This window comes from Cynocephalus volans, chromosome 10, assembly GCF_027409185.1.
Source record: "Cynocephalus volans isolate mCynVol1 chromosome 10, mCynVol1.pri, whole genome shotgun sequence".
NCBI classification, from domain to species: Eukaryota; Metazoa; Chordata; class Mammalia; order Dermoptera; family Cynocephalidae; genus Cynocephalus; species Cynocephalus volans.
Genome location: NC_084469.1, coordinates 39,838,684 through 39,865,561, shown reverse-complemented (window position 1 = coordinate 39,865,561; position 26,878 = coordinate 39,838,684). Strand labels below are relative to the sequence as shown.

General features: G+C 41.1%; 1 protein-coding gene across 4 annotated transcripts in view; it reads right to left on the bottom strand.

Annotated features, from left to right (window-relative positions):
- The window catches only part of ARHGAP44 (Rho GTPase activating protein 44), a 171,424-nt gene that overhangs the window by 37,177 nt on the left and 107,369 nt on the right, over positions 1-26,878 (bottom strand). For all 4 annotated transcript variants that reach the window (XM_063112890.1, XM_063112887.1, XM_063112888.1 and 1 more), the window contains exons 5-10: positions 24,236-24,347; positions 21,916-21,992; positions 14,124-14,241; positions 4,653-4,721; positions 2,210-2,291; positions 1,639-1,766 (exon numbers count right to left, since the gene is read on the bottom strand). In XM_063112890.1, the coding sequence (XP_062968960.1) occupies positions 1,639-1,766; positions 2,210-2,291; positions 4,653-4,721; positions 14,124-14,241; positions 21,916-21,992; positions 24,236-24,347 (586 nt within the window). The remainder of the gene's footprint in view (positions 1-1,638; positions 1,767-2,209; positions 2,292-4,652; positions 4,722-14,123; positions 14,242-21,915; positions 21,993-24,235; positions 24,348-26,878) is intronic.

Below are 26,878 nucleotides of genomic sequence, written 5' to 3'. Positions count from 1 at the left end.
TGGTGGTCACAGAAGCGACACCACAAGAAGATCAGTAGGTGGAGGTGGGGATGCAGGAGTGGCAGGTGTTGTTTTAAGAAACTGGGTAGAATGACAAAACCTTGAGCTAGGGCACGACATGAGGCTGTAATGGGGTTGAAAGATTTTTTTTTCTAGGTTAGGGGGAATTCGAGCATATTTGTTAGTAAAGAAAAAGAGCTGGCAGAAAGCGGGGAAAATGCCAGTGAGAGAGTGAGGCTGGGAGAGGCGGAATGGCCCGGAAAGGGCAGAGACGAGAGTCGGGAGGCAAGATCAGATGCTGGAGAGCCCGTTCTTCCAGAACCATTTTACACTGATGAGATATTCATTAATCATGGTTACTTTTGATATGTCATAATATCATTAGTTATATTTTAAGACATTCCTTATCTTTTAGGAACACATACTGCAGTACTATAAATGAAATGATAGAATGTCTGGGACTTGCTTCAAAAATACCCAAGGCAGGGATTAGAGGGCAGGAAATGGAGGTAGGGATGAAAGCAGACTGGCTGTAAGCTGCATGATGAGGCTTCTTAACTTATCTTTGTGTGTGTGAGTTTTTTCATAGTTTAAGAAAAATGATGGAGAAAGAAAAGGCCAGGTTCCCCTTCCTCCATGAAACTCTCTCTTAGGAACTGTAGAGACCTTCTCATTTTTTTTTTTATTAATAATAAACGTGAAAATGCCTGGCACACAAAATGTGGTCAAAAACCACATTTATTCCCATTCTCTTTTGAATATCCAGCATCTAGAACAGAACTGGCATGGAGTCAGGGGCTGACATCCATTTGAACGTTCATCATCTTCCTTCTCTTCCACGGCCCTTATCTCCCCGTGTAAACCAGTGCTCAGAGACTCGCAGGCTGCTTTGGATTAATCAAGCCTATCGGACAGATGCTCGACTCTTCTCCCCCTGTAAGTTTATAAGCCCCCTACATCATTCTTTCGTACTTTGCTCAGTAATAAATAGCAAGTCCTAAATAAATATTGATTGGCTGATCAGATCAAAGAAGATAGAGTAAAGATGTTAAAATAGCCTATGGAAAAAAACCAAAGAAGAGATCTACCTCCCAGGAAATGATTTACACAGCAGTAAAAACCACAGTCGCCACCAATTTCTCATAGACCTTTTTTTACAGGCAGCTCTTAAAAAGTGCTTTCTGATGTCTCTGTCAATCATATTTTAAGGATCTCTACAAAAGAGCTGTGATCAAAAAGTTTAAGAGCTGTATTTTGAAATTTAAGAAACTTACTAAGCAAAAGGACGAGGAGAAAGAGGAAAAGGAGGAAGCAGTCCTAGCAGCAGGAGCAGAACGCCCAAATCATCAAATCATGTTAAATATGAGAAAAGACTGGCTGGAATATGGCCATGAATTCCTCATGGCCAGACGATATCGGTCTCCCACAATCCTCCATGCACCCTGTAAAAGCAGAGGCTCATGGGAAAAGGCAGGACCAGTTCGTGTTCTGCAGGAGAGGGGGCTGCACCGTGTCTTCACACGTTTGGCTGCATGGGGGCCACGTGGGGGCGATACAGGAGAGAAGGTCCTGCAGGCAGGCTCTATATCAGGAAGAGGAGACTTGCTTGGGGCTGGGTTTGGGGTGGCTCAGACCCACCTCCTCCTGCATCCCACATTCCAGCAGCATCGTCACACACGCCTCGATGGGGAAGGCGATCTCCCGGCCACTGATGGTGAGGTGCTCCTCCAGGGGCTTCCCGAAGGAAGGCTTCTCCACCCAGGCCTCTGAGGGGGGGAGCAAGAAAGCAGGCAGTCAGCAGGTCGTGAAGGTCACCCAGGCTGGAATCTTTCTTTCCTCTTGTCATCCAGATTCTCCTAAGACTACCAAAGAAACGGAGGCCCAGGTGAGTCTCTATTCTCGTGGTTTGGGGGATGACCAGGAGGATGGCTAGCCAGCTGGGTCCTGTGCTGCTGGGGTTAATGCTACGCAGGCATCCCTACACACAGGCATGCCCCGACTCATCCCTGTTGAGGGAAAGTGTGTGTATGTGAGTGGGCTTTGCTTCACTGTTACTGGATGGAGGCACCAGCTTGTGAAGTTCCAGCGGCTCATCTGAACATGACCCTGTTAGGCAAAATGCAAACGGTGAACAAAATAGAGAGCTGGTCTCATCCAGGAAAGCAAGCTAGGCCCCCAGCCTTCCCGTCCACGGAAGGCTTGCACTTACCCTGTTGTGCTTTTATCTGAGGCAACACAGCCTGCAGTAGTGTCAGGGACTTCCTGTGGTATTCAGCTTGCACTTCTATCAGCTGAGAAAACACAAGGACAAGCATCACCGTTTGCCGGAGGGCGGGGAACACAGGCAGCTGGGGCATGGAGAATATTCTGTCTCTACAGAGGGGAAGGCGGGGAGTCCCATTCCCTCCCCCAATCTACCTAAAATGACGGGTACACTTCCTCTTTAGCCTCTGTAACAAAGGAGTCACCACAAGTGGAAACCTGGGAAGCAGGAGAACCACGAAGGTATAGGGGGATCTCCCCATAGCTGGAGCCTGGCTTATAGAGCCCACCTTCACCACCACCCCCTTACCTGGCACCCCACCCTCAAAGCAAAGGGCTACAGAGAGAGGTGCAAAAGTAGGAGGACATAAATGGAAAACACATTTAGAAATTCATTTGCCTACAAATATATGCAGGTAAAATGTCATCAACCTGTATACATCTTGGTTTCTGCAAAGTTGGTTTAACAGAACTGAGCAAAAACTGTGTGGCTTGATCACAATCCTGTTGGATTTCACCTGGGAGGTGAAATTGCTTTGTCTACAGTGATGTAGCCCAAAGAACGAATTCCTTCAGAGTGTTGTTCTGACCACCCCAGTAATTAAAAGTGGCTGAAATATTGATAACAGCAGATGAAAACCTGTGAACAATGCTTACCTCATTTGTTTCCTGAACCTTCCACTTCTCTCCCAAAAATCGGGCATGTAGGAAAGGAGGGGAGGGAATCACTCTGTTTTAATTCTTGGTGTGCGGGCTGGACACTATTGTCCCCAAGTAATACTAAAGTAAACCTAATATAAAGTTTCTTTTAAAAATTAGAATATTAGGCCGGCCCTGTGGCTCACTCGAGAGAGTGCGGTGCTGGGAGCGCTGAGGCCGCGGGTTTGGATCCCATATGGGGATGGCAGGTGTGTTCACTGGCTGAGCGTGGTGCAGACCACACAGTGCCGGGGGTTGCGATCCCCTTACCGGTAAAAAAAAAAAAAGGAATATTGAGGGCCAGCCCATGGCTCACTTGGGAGAGTGTGGTGCTGATAACACCAAGGCCATGGGTTCGGATCCCTATATAGGGATGGCCAGTTAGCTCACTTGGGAGAGCCTGGTGCTGACAACACCAAGTCAAGGGTTAAGATCCCCTTACCAGTCATCTTTTTTTTTTAAAAAAAAAAAAAAATATATTGAAATAAAACGTACACAAATGACAATTAAGCAGTCTAATAAGGCTTGGAATGTCCATGAGTTCATTAGTTTTAGAAACCCTAAATATTACCTGCACAAATAAAACCAATGGAAAACACTTGAAAAAATACTGCTATTTTAAAATGAACTTTCCAAATTAGAAGTCATGCATATCAACTGTTTTCCAGGTAGAAGGGACGTCTCTGCATTCTGGACCACTAATGAAAATAAATGTTAGAAACTGCTAAAAGCCCACGGCTGTCCTACCATACTTAACCAAAGCATCTAAAACCTTCAAGATTTCCCCTTTTGTCTTCCCTTTTTCCTCCTTCCTTATCACTCTGTCACTTCCCTGATTATAAAGAACAGCTGTTAGGTCTTAGTGTTTTATTCCCAACTTCAAAAGCAGGTGAACTTAACTGGTTTTTTTTAATCTGTATTTTTTTCTCTATCAAGGTTTTTGTTTGTTTGTTTGTTTTGACTTGCCTTATATTTATCCTGGTAAATAGTCAGGGTCCTAATTATCTGGACCAGATTATTTAAGTTTAGAGACTCAGATCATGTTTTTTCCTGTTCCTAACTCTCCAGATCTGCTTTCACAGTTGAGAGGCGGGCAAACAGACACATTGATCCCTGATTACCTACTTTCACTGTCTTTGGCAACAATCTAGATTAAAAACAAATATATGCTTGGGGTGGGGTGGTTATCTTTCTATTTTTCTCCTCAAGTTCCTTGTTATTATAGACCAGTTTCTCAATGTTGGTCCTATTGACATTATGGGCTGGATAATTCATTATTGTGGGGGCTGTCCTGTGCATTATAGGATATTTAGAAGCATCCCTGGTCTCTACCCCCTAAATGCCAGTAGCACTTCCCTTCCCAACTGTGACAACCAAAAATGTCTCCAGATATTGCCAAATGCCTAGGGGGTGGGGAAAGGAGGCAAAATCACTCCTGGTTGAGAAACACTGAAGACTGGGTTGCACTCATTCCCAGGGATAGAATTGAGTTTTATTCTTAAGTTTTTGAAGAAATCCATACAAGGAGTAACAGAAGGCAGGACCAATTCACAGGCAGAATGGTCAATGCCCACCCTTCTGCACGGCGTGCTCCACGAAGGGCCCTTGGAGCCATGCCCACATTCCCTTGTCATCCACACCATGGCTCTTGCCAACAGACTTGAAGCAGTCTCGTCTTTCTGGACACTCACCGTTTGAAAGTAGTTTGCATAGTCGATTTCTTTGGCCACAAAACTGTACATGTCAGCTGAGAGCTGGTCCTGTGCAAGGTAAAACATGCAACCAAGGTGAGACATAAAGCAAGAGAATGGCGAATGCCCGCATCTAGACATCACAGGAGGAAGGGCCTTAAACACTGCTTAACTTCATTTTTAATAATACTTGACATACTACTAACATTTCCCATGGGCATTTCCAGATTTCCCAGCAACAGCTCCAGAAAACGAGCAAGTGTGAAAAGAACACTCATGGCCAGAAGTTTCCCCAAGGATTTCAACACGTGGGCACGTCTAGAGTTCAAGTCAAAGCTGGTGTGGAGGAGTGATGTGCCAGTTCCTTCCACACAGCCCTACAGCTGGTGCCACCACTCAGGAGCAAGCTCCACATGTCGTCCTCATTCTGGCACCCCTTCCTCTCTGATCATTCTCTTGCTCTGCCTGTTCATTCTCAGCACTGACTGGTGGGTCATAAGCACGTAGGAAAGAGATGGAAACGCACCAATTTGGAGGAAGTTTGGATGAGACAGGTGCACAGGGAAAGGACCGCTGACTAGGAACTTGGCAAACGGCACTCATCTAACACCGCACACAAATCTAACGGTGAAATGATCCTTTGCCAGTCAGCTCTCCATGAGATTGAACGGCAAGGACCTAATGCTGCATTGTAATCTGGAATGTTCTGTCTTCTGAGGAGAACAGTTTTCAGTTCCACAGAAACACCCATGCAGCATGTAGCATGTATACTATGTACCATGTAGCATGGTACAATAAAAGAACATTCAAGTAGCATGCAGAATCTGTCACTAATTATATTTTTAAGCATGTCACCGTTCTGAAATTCTCTGCACAAATCTCTAAGGTTCTTCCCTGTTCGGTGGCCCTAGTCTGGAGGTCCTTCAAAGAGATGCTTATTTGAAGAGAGAAGAGCCTACACGTTCAGGTTGAGGTAAACATAACAGCATAAGAAAGCCAGCCTAGGTGCTGAATGAATGAAAACAAGCAACCGTGTGCTTCAGGAACAGCCTGTTTTATGAAACCTCCAGCAATCTGCACCAACCCAGACACCTCAGTCTCTCCAGCTGCCAGTTAAGCTGATTCTCAGTAAGAAACTGGGATGTAAGGAATAATCTGTTTCTTTTCCAGTATCTGTGACAGGCAGGCAATTGCTGGGACATCACTCAAGAGTTTCTGCACACAAGGCGACAGAACCAAGTCACAGAGTTAGAGCAGGAAATCTGTTGCCTAGAGAGCACTAATCACAGATTAGATAATGTCATGCTTGTTCCAGTTTCAGAGAATGAAGAAAGAGAAAAATGAATTAAGATGCACTGAGAATAGTCTAGTTACACAGAATTCTCATCCAAGTCTCTCAGGTAAGTATCGAATTTCCAACTTCAGATCACCTGATACCAAGAGTTCAAGGATCTTATCCATCTATCCACTGTCTCAAAGTGCTTAGCATAGTAGGGGCTTAATAACTACTTGCCAAATGAACAAATGCGCAAACTGAGTCTCAGAGATAGTAAATTTCCCAAAGAATAAAATGGGCTTGAAGACCACCTCAGCCCCCTTTTACCAGAGGGTCCCTTAAATGAATGTCTTTGTAGGCTCCCAAGTCTACCAAAGGTTCAAGAGAAAGCGGTTTTGCTAGAAATCAACCTTGTCTGCCATCCCTGCAACAGCTTTGTTCAGGAGACATCCATTACCAGCCTGGCAGTTGAGAGGGAGATATTTCAAGTCAGAAAAAAAAACCAGAGTTGAGTGACAAAAATAGCTCGGTAGACAGAAGGAAGGGAGCCCCTGCATCAAATACACCTTCAACATCTTCAGCATCTCAGCATTTGGGCTTCTCCAACAGATGGTCTTATGAAAATCTGTATGTCACCTCAGTAAGATGAAAGGATCTTTAAAGGTATGATGAGAGTACTGTGCTACTAAGCTAGCAATATGGATTCCAAATATCCCACACTGCCAGTTAAGAAATAAAAGCGGATACCATAAATCAGATTTCCATTTATGTAAACCATTAGCAAAAGAGAAACAAACCTTTCATTAATAATCATCAGAGTTTAGTCTATTTTAAAAATCATGTTTTCTGATTCTGCAACTAATACACACTCAGGAAAACACAAAGTAAACAACCAAATTCACCTGTAATCCCTCCAGACAGAAAAACACACTAAAAACACTGAGGTTTGCTCATTTTGTATCTACTCTCACTAGTCAGGTGTTTTTGTGTAATTGCTTGATTTACAAAAAATGAGACCAGATTGCTTTGTGGCTTATTTACCCACAGGTAAATATGTTTTGTAATGGTCACATGATATTTTGTTAAATAGATGAACTGTGTTTCTGTTGTTGGATATTGTCTCTAATTTCTCAGTGTTATAACACCTGAATAAACAACTATTTATACAGATTTGCATCCATCTCTTGATTATTTCCCTACAATAAATTCTGCAGTTAAAATTAATTCTGACTATATAATTCTTTATAGGTAAATTAAGAATATTAGAAAGATAATAATGAATTGGGATATTACTTGATAGGCATCCAATCAGGGAAACAGACACACCTGCATAGTTGGAAACGGAGGATAAAAATACAATTGATGTGCTCCAGCAGCCAACAGGAGGTGTCTACTAATAAGGGAACCTGCTACTTTACTCTACAACTCTGTTCTTATGGACCGAGAATACATCCTCAATTAGAAAACCACAATTTGGTTCCACCACATCTGACTACTAAGTATAATTCACTCTGTTATTTCATTTTTTCCTTCCCCATTCCTTCACCGTACATAAAGTAAGTCGTGCATATGCACAGCCATATCGCTTTTTTTTTTTCTAACTAAATGGCCAATGGCATGTTTTGACAGCAAATGGAGACAGAATGGGGAAAAATACTGTTTCTGTAAAAATATCCCTTTCTCCATCAGTAGCATACTCCTTCAGTTCTCATCTTTACATTCCAGTAAGCTATTTTGCTCTCACTGTTTTAACAACAAAAACATAAAAATCCTTGCATACCTTGTTTGATTGAAGAATTTTAATATTTTTCACTTATTACTATAAAATTAAGGACAATTTTGTTACTATTTTGCACACAGCTGTTACATGTAGGGCAATCTTTGAGTAGGGATAAATTACTATAAAGAAATGAATCCTAGATATTTTTCCCTTCGAGTCAAGCATCTTGTTCTTTATGTAAATTTGTTTAAAAAAGAAAAAATAGGCAAATGATCTGAACATATACTTCATCAGGAATGTATACAGATGGCAAGTAAGTACATAAAAGGATGTTCAACATTATTATGTCACTGAGGAACTGCAAATTAAAACAACAAGATACCGCAACACACCTATTCAAATGGCCAAAATCCAAAACACTGACAGCACCAAATGCAGACACAGATGTGGAGCAAAAGGAACGCTCATCCACTGCTGGTGGGAATGCAAAATAGGACAGCTACTTTGGAAGACACTTCGGCAGTTTCTTCCAAAACTAAACATACTCTCACCATAAAATCCAGCAATTGCACTCCTTGATATTTGCCCAAAAGAAATGAAAACTTACGTCCACACAAAAACCTGCACATGGATGTCTACGGCATCTCTGTTCATAAACGCCCAAACTTAGCAGCAACCGAGATGTCCTTCAGGAGGTGAATGGATAAAAAAACTGTGGTACATCCAGACAATGGAATATTATTCAGTGCTAAAAAGGAATGAGCGTTTCAGTCATAAAAAGATTTACAGGAAACTTAAATGCATATTTACTAAGTTGAAGAAGCCAATCTGAAAAGGCTCCATACTGTATGATTACCATTATATGACATTCTGGAAAAGACGAGCCTTGGAGACAGTAAAAAGATCAGCGGTTGCCAGGATAAAGAGGAGAGGGAGAGATGAGGTGGAGCAGAGAGAATTTTTAGAGCAGTGAAACTACTCTTTATCATACTATAAGGCTGGATACGTGTCACTATACATTTGTCAGAACCCAAAGTATATATATCGCCAGGAGTGAACCTTCCTGTAAACTAGACTTGGGGTGTTGATGATGTGTCAACGTAGGCTCATCACTGTAGCAAATGCACCACGCCGATGCAGGATGTCGATGACGGGGGAGACTGTGCCTGTGTGGGGGCAGGGGTATGTGGAAACCCTTTCTATTCCACTCAACTTTTCTGTGAAATTAAAAATGCTCTATAAATAAAGTTTATTAATGATAAAAAGTTCATTGTTTAAAAATCATTTTCAAAAGTAAAAAACAGAAAAGCAAAACCTCTGATTTTCAGATTCACACATTTGAGATGCAGATCTTTGATGTAGGCCAATTTTACCTTTCTGTGCTCTTCTGATTTGTTTCATTTCAGAATCTCTTGTTTTCTGTACATTGATTTCCATTGTCTGTCTTCAACATCTACCATCTTTTCCCCCTTTGTTTTTATTCCTTTTTGGCTCTTTCCTTAACATTCTAGAATAAATTCTCAAGTTTTTCTCTATATCATGGGCTCAATTTTCTGCATTGTCAATTCTGTTCTTTACTAACAGCAATTTCCTACCTGCATTATTTTTTCTATTTTTTAAAAATAATTCCTAATCTTATTCAGTTATTTTTCCAATTACATGGTGATTTTATCTCACCTTTATGTACTAGTGCCTGAAGTCCATATTCCCTTGATTTTTATTTGGGGAACACAAGATATATTGTATGAAATTTATTGTTACCATCAGTGAATCTTTTTCAAAAAAATCTAATTCATGGGTACTTTATTATTGTTTTCTAACATAGAAAAATAACCTATTTGGGATGATTTTTTAAACCTCAAAATGGTGAGCATCTTTCCTGCCCCTTACTGCCCAGTCTGATAGAATCTGCGCAGAACCTAAGTTCTGTCTGACATAAGTTTGGTGACTGACCAGCCTGTGGGACTGGAAGGGGAGGGGCTGCTGTCACAGAGGATGCCTTCAGTTAACTTCAATTCTTCATGATTATTATTATTTCTCTGAGTCTGGTGAAGCCACCAGGCCAGAGAGCATCTTTGATCATAATATGCACTGTCCTCTTCTTTAGGTAAATGACAAGACTGTGCTCAGTCTCCTTCGTAGCACTACTGCCTGACACATCAGGGAAGATCCCAGCAGTGTTTCAGAAAAAGCCACACTAGTGGAAGCTCTGCCACCAGCTGGCTTCTAACTGTGCGTGGCTATGCTTGCCTTTAGGTCTCGTGGGCTAGATTCTTCTGGCAGAAGGGATTGCAAGTCACGTGAGCGCTCCTTAACTATTCCACAGCCTTCCAAATGAGAGGGCAGTAATGTGTTCTGCCAGGATCTCGTTTACTTAACTCCCATGACATTACACTAATTTTGTAACAAGAGGAGCTGTAGGTCAAAAGCCAATGTTGTCTTTTAGTCTGACAGTATATGTTTGTTTAAGTCAGACTGTCTGCCTTCTGGTTGCCATCTTTTCCAAATCCAAGCTGGATTTGCAAAGAGCAAAGATTATACACTGGAGAAGAATAAAATGGAGAAAAAGAGACACAAGTTGAAAAAGGGAGGGAGAGGACGAGGCTAAGTGGGAAAAACAGTGACACGGGTGGAGGAAGGATAAGAATTTAAGTGATGGGTACAAGGAGATAAAAGCAGCAAAAGTGAAGGTGGAAAGTATTAGCTTGAAGTGAAACCCCCAAGACTGCAGCCAGTCTCCCTAACAAAACAAAACACATTAATTTTCGAATCATTGTCTTCCCCATTGTTACTTCATTGTTCCTAGTTTCTTCTTCACTTTCTTTCCTCTTGTGGAAAAATTACCAACTCCTTACACCTCCTTAGTTCAGGGGTCTTATACAGGGTACCTCGGGAAGAAAAGAGGAAGCAGGCACCAAGTATGAAGAAGGGGGCTTGTCTCTTTTTGAAATAAGGAAGCAAGGCAGGGAACAGATGGGCTCCTGCAGGAACACAGGCAGGAAACACTGCACCTGCCTATCTGCCTGAGGTCTCAGCAGGCTCTGCCTTATGGAACCCACCTGGACTTGTTGGGCTAAAACTCTCCAGGTCCCAAAGTTGTGGGGAGCTCTGCTTGGTCCTCTCTGTGCCTAAACAAGAAGAATCAGATTGTCCCTCATTCATCTTCAGCCTATAAGCTCTCACTTGGCTGGTTTGCCACAAAGTAGGTGACCCTAAAGACTTGTCTCACCTGCTGAGAAAATTGAAAAGTATGAAAAGATAAAAGGAAACCCACTTGAGGGAAACCTGAAAGAAAGGGAGGAAGACCAAGGTGGATATTTAAAACAGTCGGCAACCAACAAAGTACAAATAAAAGAGTCAGAAGAGAACTTTAACAAAACCAGTAGCAAATGCCATCTAGGAGATCAGCTCAACACACCAGAAAGACCACCAAGAGCACAATGTGGGGTTTTACTAACTGATATGATCTTTGCAAAGTGATACAATAAAATAGAAGTCATAGACTAGCCGAGATAACTATAAAAAAGAGTGGAGGTTACCTTACCAAATGTTAAATTTGCTATGAAGTCTCTGGAATAGAAATTGTATACTATTGTCCCAGGGACAGACAAACAGATTAACAAGACAGTCCAGAAATAAATCTGAGGGATTAGATGGAAGGATCTCACTTCAGCAGGAGGTGGCTTGTTTAATAAATGCTGCTGGCGTAACTGACCATCCATCTGATAAAAGGAAATATAAACCTCTAGCTTACACCATGTTCAAAAAAACCTTAAGGTGTATTAAAATGCATAAAGTAGGTATATAAACTCCATTAGAAACATTAAAATAAAATTAAAGAAGAAGAGATTTTTAAGCTTTGTGTGGAAGATGGCTAGTGGCCACCCAAGAGCTTTTCCCATCCAAAAGAAACACATGAATGTGATTCAGTTTTTAATAATAGATGTCAACATAAACAAAGTCAAAAGACAAATGGGAGGCTGAAAAAAGTGTCTGTAGCATACAAACAGAAAAAAACAGTTTAATACCCCTAATACACAGAGAACGTATATAAACTAATATTAACAACAACAACAACAGGAAGACTGGTCTAATTGCCAATACAAATAGGCAATTCACCAAATTGGGAGTGCCTGTAAATATATGAAGACTATCCAATAAATATGCAAAGATATGCTCATCACCACTAATATGCAGGAAAATTAAAATTACAATAACTTAGTGACAGCTTATTTTCCCTCACCAGACCAGCAAAAACTGAAAACAGGAGCAACAGACATTACAGGTAAAGGAGAGAAGAAATACACAATTTTAAACATAACTACAATTTCTTTTTCATAGAAATAAACTGTCAATATATGTTAAAATAAAAACATGTATGCATAGACTTTGACATAAAAATATCATTTGGGGGAACCTATCCTATAGAAAAAAAGTTTACCAGGCCATAAGGATAGCCATATAAGGATGCTTATTCTATTATCATTGGGACAAAAATTAAAAAATAAAACCAAAAAATAAAACAAAACCACACCAGTCTGAACATCCCTCAATACGAAAATAGCTAAATAAGTAAGTCATGATGTTACCTAGGTATGCATATATATGTATATGTGTGTAACTATGTGTGTATATATATCCTTATAATGAAAAGTTATGCACTTTATTAAAAAGACTAAGTTGGATCTGTAACTACTAACCTGGAGAGATGTCCAGGATGCAGTGTTATGTGAGAAAAGTGATAAATTAACATAAACAGTATGACTGTTTTATTAAAAACACACACATGAGTAACTAGGAAAATGCTACATATGGGTGTGCATTTGTATGACTGTGAAGACAGGTGTGAAGGGTTACCCAATAGGCTCTAACACTGGCTTCCTTATCCTGATAACTTTTATGGGCACTTAGCATGTAACAGAGCACACTGTCACAATTAATTCTTCATAAACAGTGGTGTGGACAAAGAATTGGTCACCTTATTTGGAATCAGAGGGGTTGCCTGGTAGGAAGAGAATTACTGTCGTTTTTCTCAGTATATTTTTGTACTTTTTCACTGGGTATGGTGAACATGCATTACTTTTATAATCTTTGAAGAGGAGTTGAATATATCTTTAGCACAACAGCAAATGCAAAAAGCTACACAAGAATGTTTAAAGCTATTGAACTTTTATTCGGATGTATTTGGATATTCACATTCAGCATCCCTTCTTAATACCACCCTCTGTTGCCTATTGAAAAAGAATTTTTTTTAACAAAGACTCGATCCATGGCAGACAGTTAAAGAATAGTCAGAGTGAATAACTAAAATAAAAAATAAAAAATAAACACACAAAGTGAAAGTGAAATCAGCAGGAGAGAAGACCTGTACTTTAAGAACTGCACACCAGCTAGATATTTGCCTTTTACACAAGAGCTCAAAAGACAAATCAGCTTTACTCATAACGAATCTTGGATCTGAAGTAGTAGTCTTACTTTGCTTGGTTCCATAGTACTCTAGGCTGGGAGATAATGAATTCTTTAAAAATCTTTTACTGTTTCTGATTCCAGAGAGAAATTCTGCCTGATTCTGAATGTCACCTGAATGCAAGATCAAAGCCAACTACACAGGGTGGCTTTAAAAGAATCCAAAAGACAAGGTAACCACTAGACAGAGCCACAAAGAACAGAGATGTCTGCATGCAAAGTGGTTTTCTCCTTTAAAAGTATGTAATTAAGGTAAGAGGTACCCAAAATAGTTATAGAAACATGACATTTTTATTCCTTGGGTGTAAATACAGTTTTGGTTTCCCTGGAAACACAAACTGACATATGCGCATGTAAACGGTATATATACACACAGAGTATTATGACTGTATTATTGCTAATTAAGTCCTATAAAGTGTTAAGGAGGAAAGAAGATGGGAAACATTGAATAAGTGTAACAAAGGACATTATTGCATGAGAGTAGAGTCCCAGTTTGGAGAAAGATGCATTCTCTTAACAAGTGGGAAGTTTTCTTTTCTCTATAGCTAGCATTTCGACTTCATAGGCAAAAGTCTTCCAAAAGGCATAGATTTGATAAGGTGACTCAGGAAGTATTAAAGGGCAAACAAGAAACAATTTAATGTCAACAGTGAGTCAAGGATCATTCATGGTCTAAATTTTCAACTGTCCTGTGTGGCCTAGAATACATTCTTTGGGACTCAGGTGACTTACAAAAGCTTCGCACAGAAACACAAGTCATTTTCTCTTTGTCTGCCATGCAGGAACTCCAATAATAATCCAAGGCTGTCTCCCTGCCAAGGTCACCATCAGAGCCCCAACTGTTTGGGCTCATCCTAGACTCTGCAGAGGTTAGCAGGCCAGCTTCTAGTTGGTGTGAAGTTCAACTACAAGCTCGCTAACAGACTTTGAGAGAACTCCAGTGAACAGAAAGGAAACCCCTGAGGGCTCCCCAGTGCATCCCAGCAGAGAGGAGGAAGGAAGGGGGTACCCTGCAAATCTCCACTCTGTTGGCAGCCTCCTCCATTTCTTCCCTGAGGGCATCGGCTTTGGCCCCGGCAGGCTGTAAGCTGCTGGACAAGCCTGAAGACTTGGACGTCTGCTGCCACCTGATGGAAGACAGGAGAAAAAGAGCACAGGTGAGAGACAGGTTGAGCCCTCGGGATATCCTGGGAATGCTGAGAAAATACCACGTTATAAATCTTATCCAGAGAAATATGCACCCTCACTGGAAAGGAGGTAATGAAAAGGCAGCAAGTGCCAGGCCAGGGGAAAGGGGCTTGCATTTCCACAAGGCAGCTACTGACTGCAGCACAAAATCAGTTGCCCCTTCAGATAGGATAAACATCCCCCTTCTGCCATTTTCCCTACTCGTTCAAATGTTAAGGCCAAGTGACAATGACTATTGCTGTATTTTGTTTTTTTTTAATTAATGCTATTTCTAATTGACAAATCATAATTGTATACATTTATGAGATACAACATGATGCACTGATACATGTATATAATATGAAATGATTAAATCAAGCTAACTAACATATCCATCACCTCACTTATTCTTTTTTGTAGTGAGACATTTGAAACTTAATCAGTTACATTATTACAAGTCACTATACAGTTAATAACAATGTACTGTATATTTCAAAATAGCTATTGCTGTCTTTTAAGCACAGTTTCTGTCATTCATTTAAGCTCCTGCCCATCCTGTGGGCATTTGAGTTTGGAAACAGTCACCTACTTGGCTGAAGCCAATTATGTCTGCAAGAGAGAAGATTTAAAACAAATCTAAAAGCAAAAATCTCCACTGGTAAGCACAAAACAACTTCATATCAACATTTAGATACCTCATTTATGTTTCCTTGGAATTTATCGTTGTGGAGAGAATACCGGCCTTCTGAGGAAGCCACTCAGAAGAGTTTCTGGGGGAAGTAGAAATATTTCTGGATGCTATGTCATCATCAGGGAATTACCAAAAGCAGGCCCTGAAAGAAGGTTCCAATTACACTAGATGGTAGTAGCTAAAATAGGGCTCAGCAGTGGGTTTCCTCTTCCTCTGAGTGTGTAAACTCAATGGCTTATAGGAACCAGCAAGTAAGAAAAATGAGTCAAATGGGCCATTATCTGAAAAATGAGTCCACTTGATCTTTTATTTCCTACTTGAAAAGCAATAGTATAATCAGGATGATGAAGGCAGCTGACACCTGGGTTCAGCCTTGTGCAGTCAGGAGGGAGGGGAAAGAGCAGGTGAACTGGGGGTGCTGCCCTGTCTAAGAGGGGCAGCTGCTCTCCAGCCTGGGCTGATGGGGTCCAGGTAGGGAGGAGCACGGGCCTGAGTTGCCAGATGTGTCAAGTGACAAGAGAAGCTGGACACTTTCATGCGAACTCTCCTGATGAAATGAGGCAACAGATTCGATAATTTCTCTTAAGCACCATTCAGGCCGATAGGGTACAGACCAAACAAGACAGCTCTGCAGGCTCTGTCTGGCTCTTGGACCATCAATCTGTAGCCTCCATCATAGAGGCAAAAAAGAGGAACATTACCCTTATCCTGAGAGTCAAGAATCTAATCACTAGGTACTTTATTTAATCATTTTTCCTTTTCTCTTTTGCTGTCTGCAAGGAAAACAGAAAAGTGCAGGGCTCCATGGTAAAAAAGGGGAAAGCTAAAGTTCTTTTTGTTATTAGCATAAAGTAGCCAAATAAAGGATTCTCAAATAAAGGATTTTCTGTCACTTAAAGAATGCAACCACGGGAAAATTACTTTAAGAAGCCTTTGGGACATCAAGCTGTCTTAAAGCTCCAGAAATGGACATGTCCTGGGAAAGACTCCTGATTTCAAGATAAGAATTCAGGGCAAATTAGAAAGGAAATACTTTACTAAAAGATGTTTCAAAATCTAAGCTGGATGAAGTAAAATGTTTCAAAATCCAAGCTGAAATAAATTAACAGACAAGGATTAGTCAGAATTCCTGAGTAATTCTTTTTTATAAAGGTTTGCTCTACACAAATGATACATCTGATTAATACCTCTCAGGTTTAACCATTTCAAATAAAGTACTAAACTGTTGTGGGGTTTTTTCTTACAAATAAAATAGGAGATGCCACAGTAGTAGTTTATATCTCAGACAACAAATATATCTCCGTGGTATACCATTAAATCAAGTTACAACCACTGTTATGAGTCAAATGTGTCCCCCAAAAGTTCATGCACTGGAAACTTAATCTTCATTGAAACAGTGTTAAGAGGGTGGGAAATCCCATCATGGAATTTGAAAGATGGGGCCTTTTAAGAGATGATTGGATTGTGAGGACCGTGCCCTCCAAAACGGGTTGACCCATGAATAGAGTAGTGGGTGTGGTTCTGACAGCTTTATAAGAGGAGTGACTGAGAAGTTAGCTCTCTTGCTCAGCCCATTCTGAGGTCACCACAGGACCCTGTAGAGAGTTCCCACCCAGAAGAAGGCCCTCACCACATGTACCCCCTGGATCGTGGACTTCCCAGCCTCCAAAACTGTAAGAAATAAAATTCATTTCTTTATAAATACCCAGTTTCGGGTATTCTGTTATAAGCAATAGAAACAGACTAGTACAACCACCATCTTATACATGTTACCTGAAGTAAAAACAACTGACCAATATTTACCTGCTAAAAATATATATGTAAAGTGAATACAAACACTAAGCTGATTTTCACTGCTTTGTAAATCTGAATTAGGTTTTTTTAGAATTTGAGTTATACTTCATATATGTATATTAAAATGAAGACATTTTCCCAAGTTATTTCTTTCTTTTCTTCCCAATTCACCTCTATTTTTTTCCCCAAATTCTGTCCCATAGTCAATATCCTAGTACTTTAAAAACATACCTTTCTCCTATAAGAAATTTTATTTGCAACATATAAGTAATCTATTTTGATATTATAAAACAGTGATGATAAGATCAAAAGGGCACTTGGGGAAATTTTACAGGTAGTAACCTGCTGGGAAAAATGACATGGTTTGAAGATGGCTTCTCTGTCATTTTCTCTACAAACAAACTAAAGAGTTGGGACTGCTTTGTCAAAGAAAGGGATACTGGACATTGCCCAAGAAGAGTTTGAGCTTTGAAATTTGAAGAGCAGAAAGATAATGTCTTCCCACTAACATAGCTGATGTCCAACCATCATTCTCTGGGGAAAGAGGGCTGTGACTATATGACCTTGGAGAGATGAAGACAGGACACAAGCCTAATGAAGGCCAGATGAGAGAGAGAAGAGAGAGATAAGTTTGGAATTTCAGGGAACGGGTAAAGAAGGCACATGCAAGATCAGTTCAGGACAGGGGGAAGTCCAGAAGAAGAATTTTTGGAAGGCAAACAGGAAAGTTTCTTTAGTGGAGCATTCACTGTTTCATCTGTCCAGTCTTCTCCTTTCTTCCATCATTGGCACTGTGTACTTTTTGAGTTTCTGCTTCCCCTCCTGCTCTGTTGTATGGTTTAAAAGGGAACTGCCATTTTTTGTGTGATCCCAGCAGCGAGTGGCCCAGGGAAGCCCATGCCACAAGCCAATCCTGTACCTACTCTTCATCACCCTGGCCCACACACGGGTCACACATACAGCAAAGTCTGCACAAATGGAGCTCTCTTTTGCATTTTTAGAATTGGAACAGCAGGAAGAGGGCTCATACTGGGGAGACATGAGCCCAAACGACATCCAGTGACCATGAAGAAAATGGATCTAAGAAAAAGACACCTATATGTGGAGAGAAGCAGAGGTGGGAGATGAGGAATAAATCCTGGTAACCATAAAGACTCTGCTGCCAGACCCAGATGTGTCAAAACTGCCACGGCACCAGGATTCCACTTCCGGTTATCCACTTCCTCTCTAATTCCATGGGTTGCTCAGTATCCTTTCCAAAACTCTTCAGTCTTACTTATACTAGTTCACTCACTTTCAAAGAAGGTAGATGTCTTAGTCTGCTCACACTTCCATAGCAAAGTACCACAGACTCGATGGCTTAAATGACACAAGTTCATTTTCTCACACTTCTCCAGGCTGGGAGTCCAAGATCAAGGTTCCAGGGGGTTCAGGTTGGTGAGGCCTCTCTTCCTGGCTTGCAGATGGCTGCCTTCTTGCTGTGTCCTCACAAGGCCTCTCCTCTGAGCACGTGAGTAGAGATCTCTCTCTCTCTCTGTCTCTCTTCTTGTTACAAGGCTACCAATCATCAAATTTGAGCCCCACCCCTATGACCTCATTTAGCCTTAATTACCTCTTAAAGACCTATCTCCAAATACAGTCATATTGGGCGTTAGAACTTCAACATGAATTTTGGGGAAACACCAATTCAGTCCACATGACCCAGAGGCACCTGTTCAGCAGAAACAGAGAGTGTTCTGGACTCAGAAGAGTTAACCTTGAGATATATAACCATAGAAACTTTGGGGAAAAATGTGACCCCTTCTTTAACCACTGTCAAAGCAAGCATCACAGAAAAGATTCTTGTGTATCAGGCACATTCATTTCAATTAACAATCTTTAACTCGACATAAAGCTTCCTTGCATTTTTCTCCATTGTTCTCACGTATAACCTTTTATTCATCTTCTAAGCGTCATTCTTCTCTGAGGATATTAAGGTCTGTATCATTGGCTTTTGAAGGAGGCAATACAGATTTACTTGAATAGTGACAAATGTACCCATTTGATTTAGACCTAATTAAAAGGTGCGTAAATTAGATTTGATAGTATTCAAGAGCACGGTGGCAGAATTTAAAGATCTAGTCCCAGAACTACTGATCAAGATGGCTGTTAATATAAAAAAGATCCTGTCTTTTGTGAAAGGCAGAAATGTCTCTAAGTGGAGTCTGCTGTTTCAGTTCTGGATAGTGTCATTCAGGAAGAACAGAACAGGACTAAAGAAAGCTTTGGTAATCATGAGTAAAAGCAGCATTGGGTGGAGGTAAAGGGCACTGAGATCCCATGTTCCAGAAAAGCAGCTGGTGACCCTTGCTATTCAATATACAGCACCTGGTCTTACTCTCACAGTGGTATCTTGGGACACAGTCCTCATGCTAAGAGTGAAGTGTTAAGGGAAATGGCAGGAAGTTGGGGTGAGTTGGCTTCTTCTTGTGGCTTTCAGCAAAGTCCTACAAAATGGATAAACTCAGGCTAGAACTGGTCAGTCAAAGTACAGCAAGAAGAAAGAGCATACCTTTGCTAAGAAAGCCCCTTTCCTCCTATAACCTACATCCTAAACTGATGGAGAATCCATAATGTGAGACATTGGGTTAGATCTTCCAGTGTGGTTACTAAAGCAGAAACATGTATGGAAGTCAGCTGAGTTTTTGAGGGGACTACACTGGTAACAATCCCTCCAAAGCAATCCCCTACACATAAACTCACAACTTCACAAAATGGGCGATGAAAAACCACTAATATGATAAAGGAGATTGGATCAGGTTTATATGAGAATAATGTAAAAGGACTTCTTTAGTCTAAAACTGCGAAGGGTGTAAATGGTCAGAGTTGAACTTTATAAGCCCAGAGATGTGAATAGGGGATGTAGAAATTTCCTTACCAGATCCCAGTATACAAGAGATGATAAGCTGAACATATGAAAAAGTGTGTTAAACTGTGGATAAGAGGTCCCTAATGACACTTCCCTAAGCTTTCAGAACCTACACACCACTTGGTGTCACCATTAAAAACGTTAACACTAGACAGGACAGACCATGGCTGTGACCCAGGGGTAACTCTCCTTCTCATAAGACCAAACAAAAACACATAAGTGAGATGGTAATGACATGTTTGATAATAGCATTCAGCCCTCCAACCAGAAGCTCTGTGCTGGAAATTTGGATTTTCCTGATAGAAGCCAAGAAAAGACCTGAGCTAAAACCCAGGTTCTCACAGAAAGAAATCACTCCACAAACTCAGGGAGCACCATGTCCATCTCATCATAACAATGCAATGATCAGCATTTCTTTGATCATCTTACATGACTCCCAAAACATGGGACTTGAACATTCATGTAATGGGATGCAATGCATGCAGGAACATCATAGTAACAGTAAATCGATCCTCCCCATTTTGTTCTTTTCCTCCAAGTGAGCCTCAGATTGGTGTCAGAATAGTTTTAACACCTCTCCAACACCTCCTCCTCTTCCTTTTTAACAAAGGAAGGTTAGTTTCAGGATGACAGCCTTTCACAGCCAACAGGATCTAAAATTCAATAACACCGACTTTGCTTTCAACCACTCACTTTTATGCTTACCTAATATTTGCAGCAAAGGGAACTGATTTCTAATTAATGATGGTGCTATAAGATTTCTTTTAAAAATAGATTTACTTTAAAAAGTAATCAACTTTGTACCAGCAAGCTGCCAAAAAAAAGCAATCAACTCTTTTATATACAGGCACAGATGGCAAAAACCATTTAGATGGACTGAGGTCTGGGAAACACTAAGTTAATAAAGGAAACTCTTGTTTATCTTCTGATTTAACCTGTTTTATTTCTGGTCTTGTGGGACTGCCCTATACCTTTTGTTTTCCAGATGCTGAATTCCAGTGCACCAACTAGTTATAGTATCAGCTTCTTTTGGGGAAGCACTGGGAAGGGACGCAATATACATGCTCTCATGTGATATTCAGAACAACCGCCTCAGCCCAAATCACAATGTTGTTACTACCTGTGGACTGGTGGGCAAACCAATACTCTGGGCAACTAAGTGACTTGACTGAGGTCTCAGGTCTACAACATAGCTGACCTGGATCTTGAAACCTTACCTTCTGACTCCTGCTGCAGGACTCTTTACCCTATATCTCTCTGCCCAAGCACATTGTTTTTGTTTTTTAATTTCAAGAAAATTGAAACAAGATGCAAAGATTATTAAAACTGACCAACAAAAGACCTCAGGTGGAACCAAATGGTTCCTTCTGTATCAATACTCATGGGCCCACGCTCTTTCAGTCCGCACACATACACACACACACACCTCCCTGTAAAAAATAAAGAGCACATATGCACAATTCCCACGTGACAGCACAGTCACCCCAGGGCCTCTGGCTCTCCCCTGCTACCACAGGGATTTTCTGGTGGACTTTGGGAGACAGGTGCAGAAGAACAGCACTGTAGGAACTTTACTGCTGTCGGAAGGGTCTCAGGCTTAGAGAATGGCTGCAGAAGGAGAAATCTACACCAGAAGCTTCAGGAAATTAGAAATTCTCCCCCTGTCACAGATGCGACACATCATTGTCTTACCTCTTGGATCTCATCTCCTACTACTCTTCCAGTTGTTCCTGTCACCGTAGCCATGCTAGGCTTCTTTCTGTGCCTTGCACATGCCAAGCCTACTGCAACTGAGGGTCTCTGCATTCGCTGTTCCTGCTGCTGCAGACAGTTTACACCAGATCTTTGCATGGCTACCTCCTTCTCATTGTTTAAGACTCATATCAAGTGATACTGCCTCAAAAAAAGGTTTCTCTGTTTTCCCCTACCAATGTCATTGCTCCCTTTCTCCTTTAGTCTCTTCCCAAATCACCGTGTGTTATTTTCTTTATATGACTATGGCTGCCTGAAATCACCGTCTTTGTTCACCTGCCTAGTGTCTATCTCCAAAACTCGACCGCAGCCTCCATGAGTGCAGAAACCCAGTCCCTCTAGTTCACTGCTATTACCTCCAGTGCCTGGCACATAGTAGGTGTTAAGTGCAACTTGGTGATGAAAACCCACCCACCACACACAAACCCCCACACTCAAATACAATCACTGTTCCTTTAAAGCAGCAAAAAGGAAGCAAAGAAACTCTACCTGGTTCGTGAAGAATCCATGTCCAGCACCAACTTTGCTAAATGTTTCCTCTGCTTTTGAATATTTGGGATTTCCACCTGTGGTTACGGGAAATAAAAGACACAACCAAACTGATACCAAGATAAGTTATTTAAGAACTATTCTTGAGAATAATTCTTTAAAAACTATTGACAGTCCACCCAAGAGGTTCGCTAGAGATCTCCCAATCCTTATTTTCAAGTGAAATCCTTTCTTCCCTCCACTTTATTGAGGTATAATTGACACAAAGAAATTGTGCATGTTTTAGGTGTACAATGTGATGCTTTGATATGCATACATTGTGAAATGATTCCCACACTCGAGCTGACTGACACAGTTACCATCTTCACATAGTTACCGTTTTCTTTTTGTGGAGAGAACACTTATGATCTCCTCTCTTAGCAAACTTCAAGTATACAACACAGCCTTGTTGACTAGTCACAGGTGCTGTACGTTGGGTCTTCAGAATTTACTCATCTTGCATAAATGAGACTTTGTACCCTTTGACCAACATCAGATAGAATTCTTGATTCCTTTTCCTGAGCTAAACTCTCTTGTCCCTTCTCTGGACACTCGCCAGGCCCGCCATCAAACGGGCTCAATCGCCTCTCTCTGTACTTCCACAAGGGCCAAAAGTGGGGAGAGATGGAGGAAGCCCAGCATTCAGATCTGATGCACAGACCAGACTCAGAACGCACAGCTCACGGATGAAGAGCGTGGGTCTCAGGAGACCCGGGCTGCTATGAGGAATGCAGTGAGGATACAGACTTTATATTTATAGCAATAAAGGGTGCAAATTTTTATATTTATAGAAATAAGGGGAGATTTTTTCCAAAGTAAATAATGAATCAATGCGGCCACCACGGCTTTTCTCGGCTATGAGTTCTTCCATGTTGGTTGTATGTGGATACTCTTTTTATATTTTTCTTTCTAAAAATGACTTCACTGAACATTCCAGTGCAGGATTTTGGTTCTAGGCCCAGCAAAAGTAGGGCAGGATGTGAGAATTAAAAAGGAAAATTGGCCGTAAATTGAACCAAAATCATCTCAGGCTACGGTTTTTATATAAAGAAAAAATGTGAGGAAAATCCAGTGTTCTCTGAAGTGCTTTCTGTTCGCTCTTCTGAGCAGGCATGAGTAATACACTGAGCGTAGCAACTTCTAGCAGGAAGGAGAGGTGCAACTCTCCGGAGGCAACCTGAGCCACCCTCGAGCCCGAGGCAAAGCTGGAGAGCCACGTGGTACTTATAGAGCCACCCCAAGTGAGTCTCAGCACCTGGGTCAGACTTGCTCCTTGGTTTAGCTTCAGGCTTTGGACCGAGCCCCACATCACCCTGATGAAGAGCAACGGGTCTCTCCTGAATGCTCTATACTATGGGATGACCTGCAACAGGATGGAATCTGAGAAGCCCAGAGCTGGTCTATGTCAAAGCACTATACCTAGGATTTTCCCCTTGAATACTTTTTGGCATGTAAGTAATTGTTTACCCATACATCTATCCCAGAAAGAGTGCCAGGGGATGTGTAGGTGCTGGAGGTGGTACAGAGAGGAAACCAGATGTGGTCTAGGACGTGCTGTTAATACAGTAGCCTCTGGCTACGTGTGGCTAAGTCATTCCAAATTTAAATGAAAATTGAATTAAATAAAAGAAATAAAATGAAAACCCTGAGTTCCTGAGTCACACTAACATTTCCAGTCCTCAGTAACCACACAGTGGCTACCAAACTGTGCAGATGTAGAACATTTCCATCATTGCAGGGAGTTCTAGAGGGTAGCTCTGGAGAGCTTTTATATGACCAATCAAAAGGCAATTGGGAGAGGTCTGGGGTCAAGGCAAATAAAAACTCTTTAATAAAGTAGTGTAATTTAGTGTCCTTTAAAGTCCAAAGAGAAGAGACCTATATAAATATAAACCACAAGAGACCTTACAGTCTCTTGGACACAAGTCTTCAGTCTCCTTGTAAAGCAGGGTTGGGAGTCTGCTGTTCATTTCACTGATGACTTGAGATGGGTGGGGACAGAGGGTGATGGACTCAAGACTCTGGGTGGGGGAGAAGGTAATGCTGCTGGCTTTGCACCTGGACCCGTAGGATGCCAGCACAGAAGAGTACAGGTGGGAAAAGGGCTGCCCTATTTGGGGATCTTGACCATATGGTTGCATAGTAATAATTCCTGGTGAAAACAATGTCAGGGAGTAGAGTGAGATACTGAAAGGATAATAAGGCTGGAAGCAGAATGACCAAGGGGGCTCCTGTTCGTGTCCCCTGCTCACCCCAGCCTGGCCTCATTCCCGATGCTCACCTCAGCCAGCAAAAACAGGGGCTCAATCACATCCCTCTCCACCTGCAATTCAAAGTGTATCAGCTCCTGAGCCAGCTTGTCCTCTGTCTCCCCACAGAGTTTCAGCATCTTCCTGCAATGGACGAGAAAAGCATACTGAACACCCTCCAAGACAGAATTTCACCTGAGCGAACCTCTCGCCATCCCCAGCTCAGTAAAATTTTCAGGAGTCAGCATTTCATTTCTGAAATGGTCGATTCTTCCAAATGGTGCTGAGTACTCACAGCGTGCTTAGAGCCAAAGAAGACAGGTGGAGAAACACAAGGGACGTGGAAAAAACAGACTCACACATGCCAAAAATCACAAGCCTAAAAAGAGCTGGATGCTTCTATCTCCCCTGGGAGCACTGGAAAACCTAGCTAAAATCGATCCTTTAACAAACCAATACCTTCAAACACATACCCAAAATTCAATTTCAACAGGTCCTAATAGAAAGAAAGTGCTTGCCCCTAAGCCATGAAAACTTACTCATTACAGGATGGGTGGACAATTATCCAATGGAAAAAGTAGGAAAAACCATTCCAAAAGTTGGTTAATGATGACAAATGACAGAAGACCTGAGTGGCCATATTCCTAGATGAGAGGACACACTATTTCGAAGATGTCAATTCCCCGCAGTGGGAAACAGGCCATACTTCCTTTGCATGGTACCATGTTAGCTGAAATTCATGTAAAATGTTTTTGCAAATCACCAAAGTAAGAGCAGAGCTCTTATTCTGAAGTCAATGTATATACTCCTCTCCTGTCCATATTTTTATACTTTTATTCATATGTATGTATTCACATGCAATATATAATACAGTTTCTTTGCTTAGTTAAAAACATTTGCAACAACGGTTTTACACTGAACATATTGTTATACTATTGGCATTATTATTATGTTTGGGGCTTATCCATGCTGATACATGCAGAGTTAGATCCACTACACAGAATCCCATTCTAAGAATATACAGTTGACCCTTGAACACACAGGTTTGAACTGCGCAGGTCCACTTGTATAGGTAGATTTTTTTCAATAAATATATTAGAAAATCTTTTGGAGATGTGTGACAATTTGATAAAACTCGCAGATGAACCACATAGCCCAGAAATAAATAAAATTAAGAAACAGGTATGTCATGAATGCATAGAAATATGTAGATGTTAGTCTAGTTTATCATTTACTATCATAAAATACATACAAATCTGTTACAAAAAGTTAAAACTTATCAAAACTTACACACGCAAACATTTATAGACTGTACATGGCACCATTGGCAATCGAGAGAAATGTAAACAAACATTTTCTTTTCTCTGGCTAAATTTATTATAATACAGAACATAAAATATGTGTTAATCGACCATTTATCAGTAAGGCTTCTGGTCAACAGTAGGCTGTAAGTAGTTAAGTTTTGGGGCAGTCAAAAGTTACACGATAACTTTTGTTATTGATTTTTGATAACTTTATATATGGATTTCTGACTGAAACCCCCAACCCGTGCATTGTTCAAGGATCGACTGTATCACCATTTATTAAGCTGTCCCATCATCAAGAGTTTTGGGCTATCAGATGCAGTGCTGCAGTAAATAATTGTGTGCAGTCTCTTTTTCCATGAGACTAGATAAAATTTTACTAGTAATGGGAGTTTCCATTGATCTAATTTACCCTGCCTGGAGGGGAAAGGCCTGGGGGCCATGTGGGTGGGGGACTAAGGAGTCTAAGGAGTCTCAGCACCGGGTATGCATTGGATCACTTAATCCTCTTCTTTCCTGAATGGTACCTTTAACTCCACTGTGCTCAAGGCCCCACTCTAGAGATGCTCTGTTTTACACCTCAAGAGAATAAAGCTCTAGAGTTCCGCTGGGGTGGGGGTGCGGGGAATGAATCTCTCCTAGAGGTGTGGATAGGGGCAAGGTTCTATTGATCCAAATAGCGCTTGAAATGCTTTTAACCCACATTCATTATTTTCGTTACCCACCTCCCCTCCAAAGACCCAGTACTTCAGAGATCCCTGGTGACACCAATTCCTGAGCACTGTAAGTATTTCATGGTGCAAACTATATCAGCTCTCTGCATATCCCCCTTCTGGCTTGGGTGTCAGCTTTCCGGGACTTGCCAAGTCAGTTCCCATTCATTCATATGCTTTACAGCTCACAAAATTATGTTGCTGTTGTCTTTTCTCCTGTTTTTCCTGCCTTTGTGAGTTTATGTCTTTTGAGGAAAAAAAAAAAATCCCTTTACTATCATTTTAGTGGATTTTGGAAGGGGACAAAGCAGACGTATTTCAGTCTGTCATCATTACGTCCAACCTTGCTGTGTCACTGTTTTAGGAATTTCTCTTGGAAATTCCACACAACAAGATCTCATGTTCATCCACCTGAGATTCTCTATACTTTAAACAGTTTATTCCACTTACATCTCTTATGGCTGCACATCTATATGCAGTAATTGCTATCGCCTTCTTTTCTATTTCTATTTATTATGCTTTTCCTTTGCTTACTTTTTTCTTTTAGTCCCTTCTATTGGTTTTTGTTTGTTTATTTCCCTTTTCATCCTTTTACTAGTTTGGAAGTTGTATACATTCTAGGTTTTATTCTTTTTGTAGTTACTTTTACTTTTTTAAC